At 42.1% G+C, this 16,474-nt stretch overlaps 2 protein-coding genes across 2 annotated transcripts; one reads left to right on the forward strand and one right to left on the reverse strand.

Annotated features, from left to right (window-relative positions):
* Positions 1–3,357: 3,357 nt before the first annotated feature.
* Positions 3,358–8,258, reverse strand: BAG5 (BAG cochaperone 5). The gene is made up of 2 exons (XM_051621872.1): positions 8,170–8,258; positions 3,358–7,760 (listed from the first exon to the last, which is right to left on the reverse strand). Exon 2 carries the CDS (start codon positions 7,730–7,732, stop codon positions 6,380–6,382), a length of 1,353 nt encoding a protein of 450 aa, XP_051477832.1. The 5' UTR covers positions 7,733–7,760; positions 8,170–8,258; the 3' UTR covers positions 3,358–6,379.
* Positions 8,259–8,314: 56 nt separating this feature from the next.
* Positions 8,315–16,215, forward strand: LOC127385346 (cytochrome c oxidase assembly factor 8). The gene is made up of 5 exons (XM_051621030.1): positions 8,315–8,509; positions 9,122–9,319; positions 10,960–11,023; positions 12,810–12,900; positions 15,496–16,215. The coding sequence occupies exons 1-5, from the start codon at positions 8,375–8,377 to the stop codon at positions 15,599–15,601; spliced, it is 594 nt and encodes a 197-aa protein (XP_051476990.1). The 5' UTR covers positions 8,315–8,374; the 3' UTR covers positions 15,602–16,215.
* The last annotated feature ends 259 nt before the right edge of the window (positions 16,216–16,474 follow it).

Raw genomic sequence — 16,474 nt, forward strand, 5'->3', positions numbered from 1 at the left:
AAAAACATTATGAACAATTTTATTTTTAAAACATAAGGAATTAAGCATAAACAGTTACATGAATGCTGTCTTGCTCAGACTTGCTACCAGTTATTACACTATCCCTTCCAATTACCAGTTCTAGCCTTCATGTTGCACACTGTCTTCTGCAAGCCATGCTGATACTCAAGTGCATGCTAAGAGCTGCCATGACCAGACATTTCAGAGAAAATGAGGGTAATTACAGCATCCCTAGAGTTGGGTGGTACTGCCTTGCCCAAGGGCACACCAAAATTAACCCCCATCAGCTAGAGGCTGGACTGTGCCCGAGAGGAGCACTTAGGTTGACTTAGGGTGGAAAACAATGCTGAACTGCAGGGTGTAGACTAGGTAAAACTAAAAGAAGTCAGTCAAACAACAGCCTGACAACTTTAATAAGTTTTTGTTTTGTTTTTCCTGCAGCCTTTCTTGTCTCTCTGTTTCTTTCTGTTTTCTATTTGACTTATAGACCTCTTGGTGGTCATGATCACAGATTCGGTTTGTGTCTGTTCCAGAGTCAATACAATTGGGGAGCTAAGAAGGCCAATGGCATCCAGGGGTGCATTAGAAAGGGTGTGGTTAGTAGGTCAAGAGAGGTTCTCCTGCCCCTCTATTCTGCCCTGGTGAGGCTGCATCTGGAGTATTGTGTCCAGTTCTGGGCCCCTCAGTTCAAGAAGGACAGGGAACTGCTTGAGAGAGTCCAGTGCAGAGCCACAAAGATGATGAAGGGAGTGGAACATCTCCCTGATGAGGAAAGGCTGAGGGAGCTGGGTCTCTTTAGCTTGGAGAAAAGGAGACTGAGGGGCGACCTCATCAATGTTTACAAATATGTAAAGGGTGAGTGTCTGGAAGATGGAGTTAAGCTTTTTTCAGTGATGTCTAGTGATAGGACAAGGGGTAATGGATGCAAACTGGAGCATAGGAGGTTCAATGTGAGTATCAGGAAAAACTTCTTTACTGTGAGAGTGACAGAGCACTGGAACAGGCTGCCCAGAGAAGTTGTGGAGTCTCCTTCACTGGAGACAAGGAGTCAAGACCCACCTGGACACATTCCTGTGTGATGTGCTCTAGGTGACCCTGCTCTGGCAGGGGCGTTGGACTAGATGATCTTTCGAGGTCCCTTCCAGCCCCTAGGATTCTGTGATTCTGTAAGTAAGACAGGACCTAATTAAGGACATTGCACTGCATGGTTGTGTTTCTTCCCTCATGAGATGTTTTTGATTAGCTGCTTGAAATACAGGTTTCACAAGAACTCCTGTGGCACAGAAGTTTGTCTGGCAAAACTAATTGAGGAGAAACGGCCCAATTAAGAAATTCATTGTATGTTTTCATTTCTAATGGCAAACTTCTACAGCTTATGTCCTGTAGGAAAAGCTTGCAGTCTTACAAGGGGTCCTCATTATTTTTGAACTGACAAGGAGCACAACTCAGGCATTCATCTGTGTTTGGCAGTCCCCAGAACAAAATGCTGCAGAGAGAAAGGGTAAGCTGACCTGGACATGCCTACTAATACAGCTGGAAGCATTAGGTACATTATTGTTTCATGTAATAAAACAGAATTATATCCAGATCAGCCAACAACTAGTACACATCCCACAGTGGCTCAGCAAAAGCCTTAAACCTAATTTCTCAGTTTGATCTAAAACAAAAAGCCTCACAGTATTTCAGGGAGCATTACCCCAAGAATCTACTTTCTCAATGAAAGCTCATAAGCAAAAGGTAACAGGTACAGAGCTTGATCAAAACATCAGCTCTGAACCTTTGGTTATGTCTCTGCCAGCAGTTTCCTCTAGCATGAATGTTTTCCCAGATCCTGCCCTTTAAATGTCTCCTGCTGGCAGCCAGCTTAAACCCCCAGGCCTTTGATCCGTGAGTTCACTACTGAAGTCCTACCCTTTCAACTTCTCAGTTGAGAATTCTCCAAAGGAGAGGATACACCTACATGGAAATAAAACGTAAGAGTTTTTCCAGTTAAACCATTTCAGGCACCAAAATCTGCCTGTCCCAAACACACATAAAAATTCTCAGCAAGGCAAATTCTCTCCTTTGAGGAGTAAGCAGCTGATCAAGTCAGGAGCTGATCAAGTCAGCAGCTGACTGAGCCACACCTAAGGCCAGTGCCCAGACGATTTACTGGCCTTTGAGAATACATTTCCTTTGAAGAAAAGAGAAGAAGATACAGTGAATTTGTTACCTGTGCAAACATTCAACCTTTATAAACCTTATTCTTAAATGTTTCCTGGTTACTCCAGGGGGTATAGTACTTGAGCATGACCACTCCAGCTTATATTGCATGCACAACGTAACACAAAGGACCAATTGTAAGTAACTGGTTTATTTTCTGTACGTCATTTGTGTTGCCTTCCTCATATCCCATTACTAAAGCAGAAAATTCCTACATGCCTGTAGGAGTTGATACTGCCACTTCCTCTTCTGCCTCCAGCAATTTAACTATGCAGAAAGTTGATTTAATGACTTTCTGCTACTGAGAATCTTAAAGCTTGTTCCCTAACCCACAGCCACATGACCCCCATATTGGTTTTGCAGTAGCTCTGGCCCATGTGCCTCTTTACAAGCCAATTTCACTCACTAAACCCACAGAAAACTCCCTCCTCCATTTCTGTTAAGTTTGTTTTCTCCTGTTATATCAGATTAAATCAACTCATAGGAGCTAGCCAAGCAGCAGAAACTGCACAAAGCCAGCAGCTTTCTGGGCAGAAACAGAATTTCCAATTTCCATCAGCAGTGAGCTGGTAACTTGGCTCACAGCATCTTGAGGAAAACATACTGAGCCACCAGAGCAATCTGTGAACATGCCTCATCTACGCAGTTTAAAACCAGATCAGCTTAACTCCTACTAAAGGCTCTTCAACCCAAGGTGACTCTGCACATGAAGAGACTTCTTACCATCAGTTTTGCAAGCTCACCTGTGAAGGCAGCATCCTTCAACAGGGAAGTGGAAAGATCTTAAAACTGCCACAAGTGTTTTTGAAGTGATCATCCAGCTGGAGACCAGGCGCATGCAAAGCTATTGCTGGAGAAAGAATGCAAGGCATGACTGATGTTAGGATTGTAACACAAGGTTGAATGCAGAGAAAACAACAAGGCACCAGATTTAGCAAGCAGAGGTAGGAGAAGTTTCCACACAGAGAACTTTATTGTCATAAATACAGCAGTGAAAAAGCAAACTTTTGAAGAAGGGGAAAAATAAGAGAACTTTTGTTTCTCTATGTTTAATAAACCCACTTTTTCTAAGACAAATAATTTACATTCTGATAACTCACATTCAAAAATAAATAGAGAAAGGCAGCAGGGCATAACATTCAAATGAATACCTAGTAAAAGGTATCAATGTTTGTTTTATTAATAATCAAGAATATAACACTGCAATACTTCATCCTGAACTTGTATATACAAATGCCATATCCTACACAGCAACAAATCAAGACATACAGACTGTAAGGAGCATGTACACTGACTTCTGTTAAACTGAAAAAGCAGGAACAATACTTAATAAAAATCTCTTAACTGGTGACATAGAAAAACCACTGATTGTAAACAACAAAACCAAACACTGAGGTAACTAATTAAATCTAGTTTTAAAAGAAATACAATTAACAATTAGGAATCACAATGTACGATTACCTCTCCCCCATATATCCAATCATTTATTTTGCTCGAAGGTAGATTACACAGCACACGTAAGAAGTTATTCTATTTCAGTACAGTACTAAAATGCAGGCTTTTCTAGTTTGGTCCATTTACATTTTCTGATTATTTTAGCCTGCTGTTTCGGAAAGAAAAGTTGTGTCCCCCACAATCTTTGGATATTAAAAAAAAATAAGAGAAATTACATTCTTCAGCACAAAAGCAAGATTTTTGAGAAATCTGTGCATTAATTTTTGGTTAAGCATATTTAGCGTATTATTTCCATTCATGCAAAAAAATCTGAATGAATCCCATTCCAGATGAGGATTTTACAGGAAAATTTAAATAGTAATTTTATGAGATGACAGAACAATGGAGAAAAGCTTAATTTACACAGTATCTTGCTACTGAACTCTACTCAGTTATTAAAAATGCACTGACCTTATACATTTGCCTCCTTAGAGGTGCAGGCTTAACAATCTGATTTGAAAACAATACTTACACATTCTTAGTAAGAGGTTCAAACATTTATAAAGTTACATGTAACCTCCCAAGAACACGAAATTATTAAACAATCTACAAGTAACCACTGCAGACCTGACAGTAATAGTAAAGAAAAATCAATAGTATCTTTACACTATCAAAGATCTGTATTTCCTAAAAATCTAAGTGCAAATCAGAAGGTGCAGTTCAAATGTGTAGAAAGCCTGAAAGGAGTAAATAACTCAGGTGTACAACATTATTAATGTTCTGTGTTTGCCACATTACATATAAACACAGACTGGATTTTTAACTAGGGGAAATTATTTTTTCTTTTTTGAGGAAGGAGAGATAGATTCAACAGGGTTATAGTTTCGAAGGAGCAGAGAGAATTCTCTGACAAACATTCTGCCACTGCCAAATTGTGCCTTAGGCACTGTACCTTAATTGAAAAACTAGGTCTTTTTTGGCAAGTAAAATTGCAAAGCAACCACCTGTACAATCAGAAACAAAGTATATTCACACTCTGAAGTTGCACAGCCTTTCATCAACATCTCAAAGCGTGCTATGGAGCAAACACTCTCTCCTTGTAGCAATATGCACAGAAAACCTGCCCAAAATGCCCTGTCTCCACATCAATGCGTTTTTTTTAAGCAGAATCCACATTTCCCAGATTTGATACTCATTCTCAGGACTCTGTAGAACATCTGTCACCTATTTTATTATGTTAATTTGATATATATTATAGTAAATTATATACATGTGAGAAATCCAGTCTGCAAAGAATACAAATATATCAAGCTGCCAGGAAACATTTCCTGCATCTACACATGACACATGCAAGTTAGTGGTGTCATGAAGGCACTTGTCTCTCACAAACTTCTTCTCTACTCAGTCAAAAATAGATCTAAAAATATTTAACATCTGAAATGTTTTTTACTCCTTAAAGTGATGCAAATAATAATCTATGGAACAATAATTAATTCAACACAAAGGAGCTAAGTACAAAGTATCAATAATTAAATATATCTTTAAAATTAATTTGAATGCCATGCTCTCAAAAAAACATGCCAGAGTAGAAATGTGATTGGCACTAGCAGCCACAAATAAAAAGGTAGGTGCATACAACAATACAAGCAGCTTATTTATGAAGTTACTGAACAATTAAGCGACAAGTTGCGAGGAGAGACATTTGCCACAAGTCTTTTCCAAGACATTCTTGAAGCCACACCTGACTGGTATGAAATATGTAACATACGTTTACACCATCAGGGACATCTTTATAGCTAGCTATTTAATTTTGCAAAAATAGTTCCAAAATGCTCATTCAATTTAAAGTGAATCTTGTTTCTGTTTTCACCAAATGTGAAAAGACAAGGCAAAACCAGATCTAACAACAGAGTTTAAAAAGACACCTAAGCAGCCACAAAAAGTTCAGTGCAGCTTTCAGGGGTTTATGGATGGCAGTGTGAAATCCTCAAAAACCCCTTCATCTGGTCAGCATACATTTACAGCTTTTCCTCTCCATGTCTCAGTACCTTAAAGCAGTAATCTGAAAGCATTTCCACCAACAAAAAACCTGTTTTTGCAAATCAGTGGGCTAAGGTATTACAAAAAATAGTCGTAACTAGCTTTGCCTGCGTAAATGCTAATTTGTCGTTGGCTTCATAGCTCCATTAGCTGAGAAATCTAAACACCCAGAAAAGTGTGATGGGTGGAACAAATCAAGTGCAACTAAAAAGCCAGAAGGTTTTTTTCCCTTAATACTTTCTGTCGTAACAGCACATTAAGAGAATATCCAGACTGCCATGAAGTTGCTGGATGAAGCCTCATGCTCGAGTACTAATTTTCATGTCCAATCTTCTTTAAATAGTTTTGCCAGTACTGTACCATCAGGAAGTTTCTGGATCTTTGAAAAACTTGCATTCACTGAACATTGCACAAGGTTATTAAAACAGGAAAAGAAGCTGCTCAATCAAGTATTAAGCTATTCCTTCAGAAAAAAAAACACTTCTCTGCTTATAGCAATGACCAGAGTTGCTGATGGAGTCCTGACAGTTGCCATGGCAAGTGGATGACTGCGTGGGACAGCAGACATATAGCCAAGTCAACTGCTTATGTAATCTCCGTGATTTGAGCCAGCACAGAACACACCGCTTTTATTATGTGCAGCCAACAATCTGCACAAATTGCCAAAGGAAAAAATGCTCTTCTGTCCTAGGCCACGGCTGTTTCAGTACTCCCATTCATCTGTTTTCATGTCCAGATAGTAAAGAATATTCTGTGCAAGCTTTACTGCTTGCTTTCTGGCAGCCTTACACCGCTCTTCACCTTGTGGATCAACAGCATCAAGTGCCAGAAGTTGTTTTGTAAGAAGTTCTTCCAGTCTCATGTAATTTTTATCCGTTCTGTTTCCATCAAATGAAATCACCTCCCGCTGAATTTGAGACAGGTTTCCAAGAACAGTCCAAACTGCTTTATGAGACTGATGTTCGGCAGCTGTTTGCTCAGGATACATCTTCCTTTTTTCAAGTGCTTCCTTCAAATCAATATAGGTTATAAGAGTTTGAACTTCTATTACTGCTCTTCTCCTGGCTTCTCTAATGCAGGGGTTTTTCCCTAGACTCACCTCATCCAAGCGGGCAATTAATCCCTGCAATTCTGCTTTGGATCCCAAATACAAATCAGAAGCATTCTCTGTTTTTAAAAGTAAAGAATTAATTTCCTTCATTTTCTTGCGGATCTCTTCTATTTTTAGAATGGACTGATTCTGTGCCAAATCATAAGCATGAGTAGAATTTGCTTCTTCTTCCAAGTCCAGGTATTTCTGCAACCTATTGATCTCTTCCACTACTTCCTTTCTGTAATTTCTTATTTCAGTGCGACCACAGACATCTAAAGCATCCAAATCAGCAATGAGACCCGTCAGCACACAGGATAGATGCCTGCAGGTATCATTACTACTCACTCCCATTAGAAGCGCAATAAGAGTTCCTCTTGCTTTGTTCACATCACACATTACAGAGTTAATTTTGGAGACAGAAGGATGTGCATCATTAGAGAGTGGCAGGGACAGCTGTTGCTTTACACAGCTTTCTATAATCTCCTGGACAGCACATATCTTCGTCAGAGTGCGGTATCTGGCCTTGCGTAAAGAAACTTTCCCTCCAGTTTTCACCTGGGTAAGCCTCAACACAATGTCCTGGATACCTTCTTCAAACTCGTCACTTATACAGTTACCTCCTTTGTAAAAAGGTGTGATCTCACGTTCCACAAGTGCCTGTGCCTCCTTGAATATAGCCTCTATTTCCAGTCTGCGCGGATGGTTTGCGTTTTGCTCCAGTTCCTTCAGCAGCCTCTCAGTTTCCTGAGCAGCTCGCTTTCTGGCTTGCTGAATATCCCCCTTCCCTTCGGTGTCTACAGAATCTATTTCAAAAAGCTGCTTCGTAAGACTCCTTTCTAATTTCTTGTAATCCCGATCTGTAGGCAGACCACTGAAGACAAGCACTTGCTGCTCAATTTCTTTGACTTCTTTCTGTATTTCATGTAACCGTTTTATGGATGGGTGTTGGTTACCCATATCCATTATATTCCGATGTCCAGCCTCAGATTAACTACAAGGAAAGCGAGAAGGAGACTGAGGATTAACGAAGCGCCTTGCAGGCACATCGCAATTTACAGGACATCAAGTACTTCGGCGTGACAGCACAAACCGGACGCCGGGCAACCCAGGGAAAAACAGCGGCAAAACGCGGCGGCCCTTGTGGCGCCATAACCCCGCGGCGGGCAGGGCCGCCTCCCCCCGCACAGGCCCCGAGTCTGACGCTGCCCCCGCCAGAGCTCCCGCCGCCCGCCCCGCGGACACCGGCCCCGACCGAGCGGGGAGAGGACACGGCCCGGCCCGGCCCGGCCCCCCCCGTGAGGAGGGACTCGTCCCCTGCCCGCCTGCCCCCGCAGCAAACCCCTCAGCGCCCCCGCCCGTAACGCTCCCGCTGGGCCCCCGCTCCGCCCCAGCCGCCTCACCCGCCGGCCTCCCCGGCCGCAGAGCCCGCTGCTGGGCCCGGCGCTGCGCTGCGCCCGGGGCCGAGCGGCAGCAAAACAGCAGGGGCCGGGCCGGGCCCCGCCCCGCGGCGGGAGGGGAGGGGAGGGGAGGGGAGGGCGGCAGCTCCGCCGGGCCGGGCCTTCGCGACAGCGCCGTAAAACCCGCGGCCGGCGGCGGGAGGCGGCGATGGCGGCGGCCCGGGCGCTGCGGGGGGGCGGCTTCTGCTGCTGCCGCCGCCTCCTCCTCTCCTCCCCCCGTCTCCTCTCCTCCTTCTCCCCCTCCTCCGGCGGCGGCCCCAGGACGGAGCGGCAGGAGAGCGCGGTAACGCGGGGCGGGCGGGCGGCGCGCAGCTCCTGTGTCCCGGAGCGGCCCTAGGGAGGGCGGGCCCCGGGGCCTCCCAGCCCTGCGGGGGGAGCCCGGGTGTCCTCGGCGTGGCCGGGCGGGTGGGACCCGGTCAGAGCCTGCGTCTCGTGGTGCTCGTGTGTTTCCCAGCGCCGCCGCTGTTTGTAGCTGCCGGCCCGGCCTTCCCGTGCGGGGCGCCGGGGCTGGCGGAGCCGGGGCTGCCCGGACGCGCTCCGGAAAAGCCGCCGCGCTGCGCGGCCCCCGCGGGGCAGGGGGGACGGAGGTGGCTGTTAGTGCTGGGCGTCCTGCGCTTTAACCGAGTATCAGTGATACTGAAGTGGAAAAAAATTTAAAAAAATAGCCTATTTGTCCGAAAAGAGTCGGGTACCTGCTCTGGCGTGCGCTTCTAAATAAACGTGAAATGTATCACGTCGCTTTGGGTCGGTGTGAGCGAGCGCGCGAGGTTTCTGCGCTTGCCGTGGGCAGCGTTTTGGCCTGACGTGAAGCGGGGGGAGCGCGTTTCCCAAGCGGGACGTGCTGGAAACGCTCGGCTGCGGCTGGCCCTGATGGGTTCTGCCTCTTGTTTTGAAGGGCCCGGGCTTCAGCCCCCCCGCGCACTCCCGCAGTGACTGGATCGGCCCCCCGGACAAGCACTCCAACCTGCGGCCCGTCGTCTTCTACGTGCCCGCCGAGGAGTCGCCCCTGGAGCGGCGGCTGCGGGAGGCGCGGCAGGAGGCCCAGGCCTGCGACCAGCGCTTCTGGGCCCGGCACAACCGCGCCTTCCAGCAGGTGAGCCCACCCGGTGAGCCCCCAGCTCCTGCTGCCCCCCGCAACCGGGGGCTTCGGTCTCCGCGAGGCAGGGTCCCGTTCTGCCCCCCCCCGCTGGCTGTTGGTTGCGCGTATCAGAAGAGACGGTGTCAGTGTCTTTGTGGTACTTTCTTTTGGGTCGTTCACTTTTTTTTCAAAGGCCATACAAAACTAAAGAGGCTGACTGTTCCGTTGCTGTTTAGTGGCACCGGGGGGCGTTTGCCTTTTTCTCTCTTGCACTGAAAATACAATGTGCCATAGTCATTCAGCATGCAGGAGCTGTCTGTGACAAGGGCAAAAGTTGGGAATTTTTCTGTGGCTCTTCTTGGTGGTCACAAGTGAGAGAAAGTAGGTATAACCACCAGGAGTGAAGGAAAGACATCCCCTGTTTCATTGTCGGTGAGTTCCGACTCAGCTAAAAGTGGGGGCTTTTTGGTCGTGGTCTTCCTTCCTGATGGCAGTAGTGGTTAGGAGACACTGAATTTTTTTGAAAGAATATGAACAGTTCAGTAAATCACCTTCATTTGTGATGCTCTTTCCACGTCACGACTTTCCAAAACTTGCAAAGCTCTCAGAGAAAAAAAAAACAACAAGAAACTTTTTTTTTTAAATTCCACAGAACTGCTTTTTACGTTTGAAAAAACAGCTAGTTACTCTGTTTCCATCTGTCGCGGTTTAACTCCAGCCGGCAGCTACGCATCATCCAGCCGCTCGCTCACTCCCCTGCTGGCAGGATGGGGGAAAGAACTGGAAAAGTGAGAACACTTGGTTGAGATAAAGACAGTTTAATAGGTAAAGCAAAAGCCACATGCACAAGCAAAGCAAAACAAGTGATTAATTCAGTAGGTGTTCAGCCATCTCCAGAAAAGCAGGGCTCCTTCATGCCTAACAGTTACTCAGGAAGATGAACTCCATCACTGAATGTCCCCCCTTTCCTTCTTCCCCCAGCTTTATATGCTGAGCATGTGGTATGGGATATCCCTTTGGTCAGTTAGGGTCACCTGTCCCAGCTGTGTCCCTTCCGACGACTTCTGCACCTCCAGCCCACTCAGTGAGAAGCAGAAAAGGCCTTGATGCTGTGTCAGTTCTGCTAGAACTAAACATCTCTACAACAAAAACACATCATGCAGTGTTTTCTGCACAAATCCAAAACATAGCCCTGTATTAGATACTACTATGGAGAAAATTAACTCTGTCCCAGTGAAAACCAGCAGACTGTCTTAAGTAATTTAACTTATTTAAGGCTACATGTTTTTCTCCATGCTCAATTCTCAGTTACACAATACAGCACATCTTTGTAGTTTGCTTGTAAACTGAAGATTTGGATGCTGTCAAATAAAACTGAAGCTCAGCTGTAAATTTACTTCACAAACAGGTTTTATATGTCTCAGTAGAACACTTGCATTAATTCATTGATGCATGCAGGTAGCAGGATCTAACTGACAAAGTTACTGGTTTAACTTAGTTCACTGAATTTAGGGAAATGTTGATGTTTCCAAGTGTAATGAGTATTGCTTGTTATGTCAGAAGGTATTAAGCACTACACTGCTATGTGATTAAAAACAATGGTTAATTTCAAGGACTGAGTATATCAGATTCTAATGTGGAAAAACATATTTTAGGAAAAAGAAGAATTTATTTATTCAAGACTGAAAGCCAAGGGTCTGGAAATGAGAGATGAAACAGGTTAGTGAGATCTTTGTTTATAGTTTAGGATGCATTCTGATTTCACTTCGAGTATTGTTACTTTATGCTTTTTGTGTGTTTTGTCACAAGTGAATCAGGAGCATGATAAAACGAGAGGGGAGGAGCTCTTCAGAGATATGCATGTGGGGGTTAGATACCTGTTGCACTGTTCTTCCCCTAATTCATTCCCTGCAGCTGGAGGCAATATGCTGAAATCCTAGCCAAGTGGTATCATCCTTCTGTAGTTGAAGGAGGAAGGGGCTTTTTTCTTTCACATCTCCTAACCCAGTGAACTAGCTGAACTAAACATAAACAGCATCTGCCTCAAGTACTTGTCCTGGTTGGGTGGATAAATTCACACTCTTTGGCTCCGGGTCCACAGTGTATGCAATTAATACAATGTTTTTCCTGGAGGTAGAATAAGATGGCTTCTGAGGAGACAGCAGCTGCTATCTGCCTGTCTTTGCCTGAGCACAGTTGCTGTAAAATAGTTGCCTCTCAAATTCATTATGTGAAATTGGAAAGAAGATGCCTTCATAATAACAGTGAATTGGCCATTGTAGCATGAGGTTGAATGTTTTGTTTGTAGAATAATGATCTGTTTGAGTTTAGGAAAGCATCTGCTCTGATATTCTGTGTATTACAACCATTATTTTTCTCTTCAGTGTGTGGTTGAGACATAGTTTTAATTAAGTTCTGTGTTGTTTGGAAAACTCTGCTTTTATACTGCTATTTTGGTTTGGGTAAGAGTAGTAACAATATACGTGAACAGTTGGAACAAAACTTACTATTTTATATAAGTGAATCTACAATAAATTTTGTTGATTCCAGTATGAAGAGACAAATCAAGCACGCAGCCTTCAAATAGTCTTGGAGTAAATTTATCACATAATATGTTAATCCACAGTAATATATTAGATTTGTAAATAATGACAAATAGAACTGATCAGTAATTTACATTTCTGTAAATTTCAGTATTGGGAGCTTTAAAATACATTCTGGGACAGTAACAAATTGAACATCACAATTTTGTCTCCCTCATCATATCCATGTCCCCTGGGACATTCAAATTTCACCCTCATTTGAGAAACAATGAAAGTGCTAGAAAATTTGTATTGGAATTATCTGGCAGTTGAGAGTATTTGCTGGTTCTCAGGATTCTACATTGTGTGCTGTAACCACAGGTTTTCCTTTCATGTTGTGTGGAGAGAATCCCTCTCCTAGATTCTGCTTATGAGTGGCAATTCAAAGTAATCATTTGCACTTGCTTCTTCACAAAATAATTGTCTACTGTATTATTAGTAAATCTGACATGTCAACATACACTGTAAGTTACTTGAAATTTATCAACAGCAACAGAAAAAACCCATACATCTGAAATTCCCATGTCAGTCATGGATAGTGTTCTTTATATATTTATTGAATTGTTTAGAGGGGGAGTTTAAGTTACTAAGTGCTACTTTTAGTCAAAGGATAGATACTCCTAGATCTATGGACTTCTTCATAGAGGTCCATTAGTTCCCTAAATAATCTAAGACTTGATAAATATAACTTTTACAAGTAATAAGGGCCTAAGAGTTATGCCAGCTTCAAGATGATCAGTATTTTTAATCTGCTCCCTATGTAAGTTTTTAAAAGCTGGAAGATAAAAGCATATTAACTTGTTCAGGGTTACACAGGAAGCTTGTAGGAGCAAGGAGGCAGACCTAGCTTTCCTGAATCTGAACCCAAATGTTTTAATCCAAAGAATTATCTTGACATTTGTTATGCCAAAACTTATTTTCAGGTAAAAAAGCAACACTGAATGCAGAAGAAATGGCTGACTTTTACAAGGACTTTCTAAGTAAAAATTTTAGAAAGCATATGCAGTATAACAGGTATGTAGAAGGTATTTATGTTGGCTATTGGATATTGCAATCAAAAATCCAATTTCATGATCAAATTTAAAATTTTAAACTCTTCTTTTCTTTTTCCATAATGGGTAAAGCAGCATCTAAACCCATCCTTTTAGAAAATTATTCTAAAATGGTATTATTAGCATTTGACAGAAATTTGCATTATCATTTGAGTTCTACTGCTTATTTTTTATTTAGTCGAGAGATGAATCATGTCTGAGATTCAGACAGACCAGATCAGGCACTCAGTTTTTTGTCTTACCACACGAGTCTTTTCATGCTGCAAACTGGAACTGGTAAATATGTGAGCAAAACAGTTGACATTTCTATATAACAGATTCTATTTAACTATTTAATAAAGGCTAGCAAAAGTAATCTCAAAGGAAAATTGTTGAATTACAGTAATATTTAGCATTCCTGTTTTTATCATCTTGCAAGCTTATAGTGAAATTGCAAGCGATTAGCCTTGAGTTTGAGGGGTTTTGTGTGGTGAAGCATTAGTAAAAAGATCCCCTGAACTCATCCTGTGTAGAACCTCAGGTACAACTGGGCAAGCCCACATCCACCATGCCTCTTCACAACATATCCTGCATTGGTTCAGTGATTCTGTTTGTACAACAACTTGTTAAACTGGATTGGGGATCTGAAGCAACCGAAAAATTACTTGCAAACACACACTCCCCTGCATTCTTGGTGTAGAGGGCTAGAAATGAGAAAGGACTGGGAAGCCAGAGGGTGATAGTACTTAATCCAATGACAGTAGCACTGCTCACTGAATATAAAGCCACAACTTCAGTTTCTTCTCTGTATTGGATTGAAGTATTATTGGGCTCAAGGGTGAGAGGTGTTACTGGGTTCCTAATGGTGCTAGTGAGAATTCTACCATGGCTCTGAGCTATAGCAAATGGTGGTTTAGGCTTCTTTGTGCATATTGTGCATATACAGTAACATATTGTACTGCAAGAACAATTGTACTGTAAGAGATTTCAAAACAAATACGTACATCTTGTCTTGTTCATTGGAGGGGAACCTCACCAGAAACCTAAGCAACACCATGAAAAGATGGAAAGTCAAACATTAATAAAAGGATTGTTGTTCAAGTTGCCTATAACTGATGAGTGAGAAAGCAAGTAGTTTATCTTAGAATTGGTCACCAGATGCCATTGTTGTAGTGACCTCAGGATTGTTCCTGTCTTCGTGGTAAGAGTTCAGGCTTTGTGCCTAAACATGACTTTGCTCATTGCTGCCTTGTAAAATCAGGTAGTGTCAGCTGCATCATTGTAATTTCAAAGTGGAACTGCCCTGAAAGCAGTGGAGCTTTTTACAGGCATTCTGATTTTGAGGGTTCAGATTCATAAAAAACTGTTTATGGGCTCAGCTGTATCTTCTTGGGCAGTGTTGCCAGCTGGCCTGAAAACTGTGGCTGTTGAAGTGGTGTAACTTCTAAAATTTAGTTAAAATTTGAAGGAGCAACTGTGCATGGATGCCATGAATATTTAGTGCAGGGTACTCAGACTGAAAATACAGTCTGGTTTAGGAAAAAAAAAATCAATACAGATATAGGAAATGAGACATGAAAGGGGAAAAGAACCAGTTGCAGTGTTAGCGTGATACTTTGATTTAACGTGACATTTGAGGGGGTAGCTCAGCATTGCTTGTCAGCATGATTTTGGCCACTAGCCTTACTGAGAGGTTAGTATCTCAGGTTTATGTTAGATCTGTACATGCAAGGTTTCCTACAGAGATCTCAAGAGAAGACCTAAATCCCAGTGCTTAATATTCCCTGATAGTTCTACAGTAAGCATCTTCTGTTGCTTCTTGTGCAGCATTTTAGAAAACGGGGGAGTGATTCTTATTGAAAATTAGAAAGAAATTACAAAATTAGTTTGTAACAAGGGCAAGAATTTGAAGCAAGTTTTCTGGCTGATAGAGACTTACCTTATCTATATCTTGAATTGGTTCCAGAAGTCATGCATGCTGCATAAAAACTATTTAAAGATACAAACACTAACTGGCAATATAAAAGGCATCATCTTTAAAGGGTACTGCATTACAAACCTAGTGTTTCCTGCATTTGGTTAGATAATTAGTCTTTGAAATGTAATTTTATTTTATTTTTCCACACTTTATAGATGACCAGCTCTGCCCTTTCCAACACACTCATCTTCATACACGCACAAACAAATCCTACCCATAGCACACTACTGGCAGAAAATTCTTCTAGATAGCTTGATCATCAGTTTATTTCTAAAACATGAGATATGGTTACAATTATTTTATCTTACTGATTCAAAATATAAATTGGTCATAAAAGTTAACTCTTTTACAGTTAAACTTTCAATGGTTGTAGCCCTACAGTCGACATGTGTTCTGTTCATGCATGTGGATATTCACATAGACCTTTTCATAGGTTATTTAACTCCCATTAGGCAGGAAAAGTGTTGCCACAAGGAGTGGAAAAGCATGTTGTCACTGAAATGTCATTTGTCAATGCCAAAGGGTATTTTAATATCGTTTTCTACCTTTCTCCTGTTCTTGTTCTGTGTGCTGATGATTTTCCTGACTTTGGAACCCTAGAGACTGGTATAAACGTAACTTTACTATCACATTCCTGATGGGACAAGTAGCACTGCTGAGAGCTTTGAGGTGGCTTCGTTGGAAAAAGAAAAATGTTGGAAATTAGTGATCACAGCTTCATGAAGAATGCAACACTAGCTAGGCCTGCTATAAACTTGGTGTTTATAGTGATGTTCAGAATCTGAATGACTAGTAATTGTTTGAATTTGTTTGTTAAACTATGTAAATAAAAGTTCCCATTGGTCTTAATTTATAATCAACATGTAGATTTCCTTCGTTTTATTCCAAGAATATCTAAAATATTTTTCAACCAGAACAGCTGAGGAAACTATGAAGAACTGTTCCTCCTTTACCTTAGGTGGAAGGGATCACAACTGTCATGTTTTTACCACACAGTCATGGCTCCTAAATAACGTGTGACTCAGTGTGCTGTACCACAGGTCAGAGAATGATGTCTCTGCTGACCATTTTAGTCTCTAAGGCAAAAATGCCTCATTTTGTGGCAGTTGTCTGGAGCAGTGGTTGTCCCCAAGTAATATAACATGGCTGAAGGAATAGATATGATTTGTGAGTATATATACAATCAATTTAGCATAACCCTCTTTCCAGTGTGATTATTTCCTATTTTTAATAAAGATTTAATATATTATTTCATATAAATTACTAATGTAATCTGATATTTTATTTTAATTAAAATAAATTTGCTTCTCTTGGACAAGAGTTCCTCTAACCTATGATTGGTAAAGATTCTGGTTGTTGAGTAATAAAACAGATGCATGGTTGTGTGGAGGAAAACATTAGTACTGACAGACACTGCTTTCTACTGGTTCATTTCTTTTAAAAATGTGCTGTTTCCACCAGTTTCTCTGAGGCACTAAAAGAACCTGCCTGAGGAGGATTTTTCTGTCCTCAAGGTAAGTAACATCAATTGGAAGCAGCTTGGTTTAAATGAAGTCTTAAAATGTTATGCCATGTATCT

Source organism: Apus apus, chromosome 5, assembly GCF_020740795.1.
Source record: "Apus apus isolate bApuApu2 chromosome 5, bApuApu2.pri.cur, whole genome shotgun sequence".
In the NCBI taxonomy this organism is placed as follows: domain Eukaryota; kingdom Metazoa; phylum Chordata; class Aves; order Apodiformes; family Apodidae; genus Apus; species Apus apus.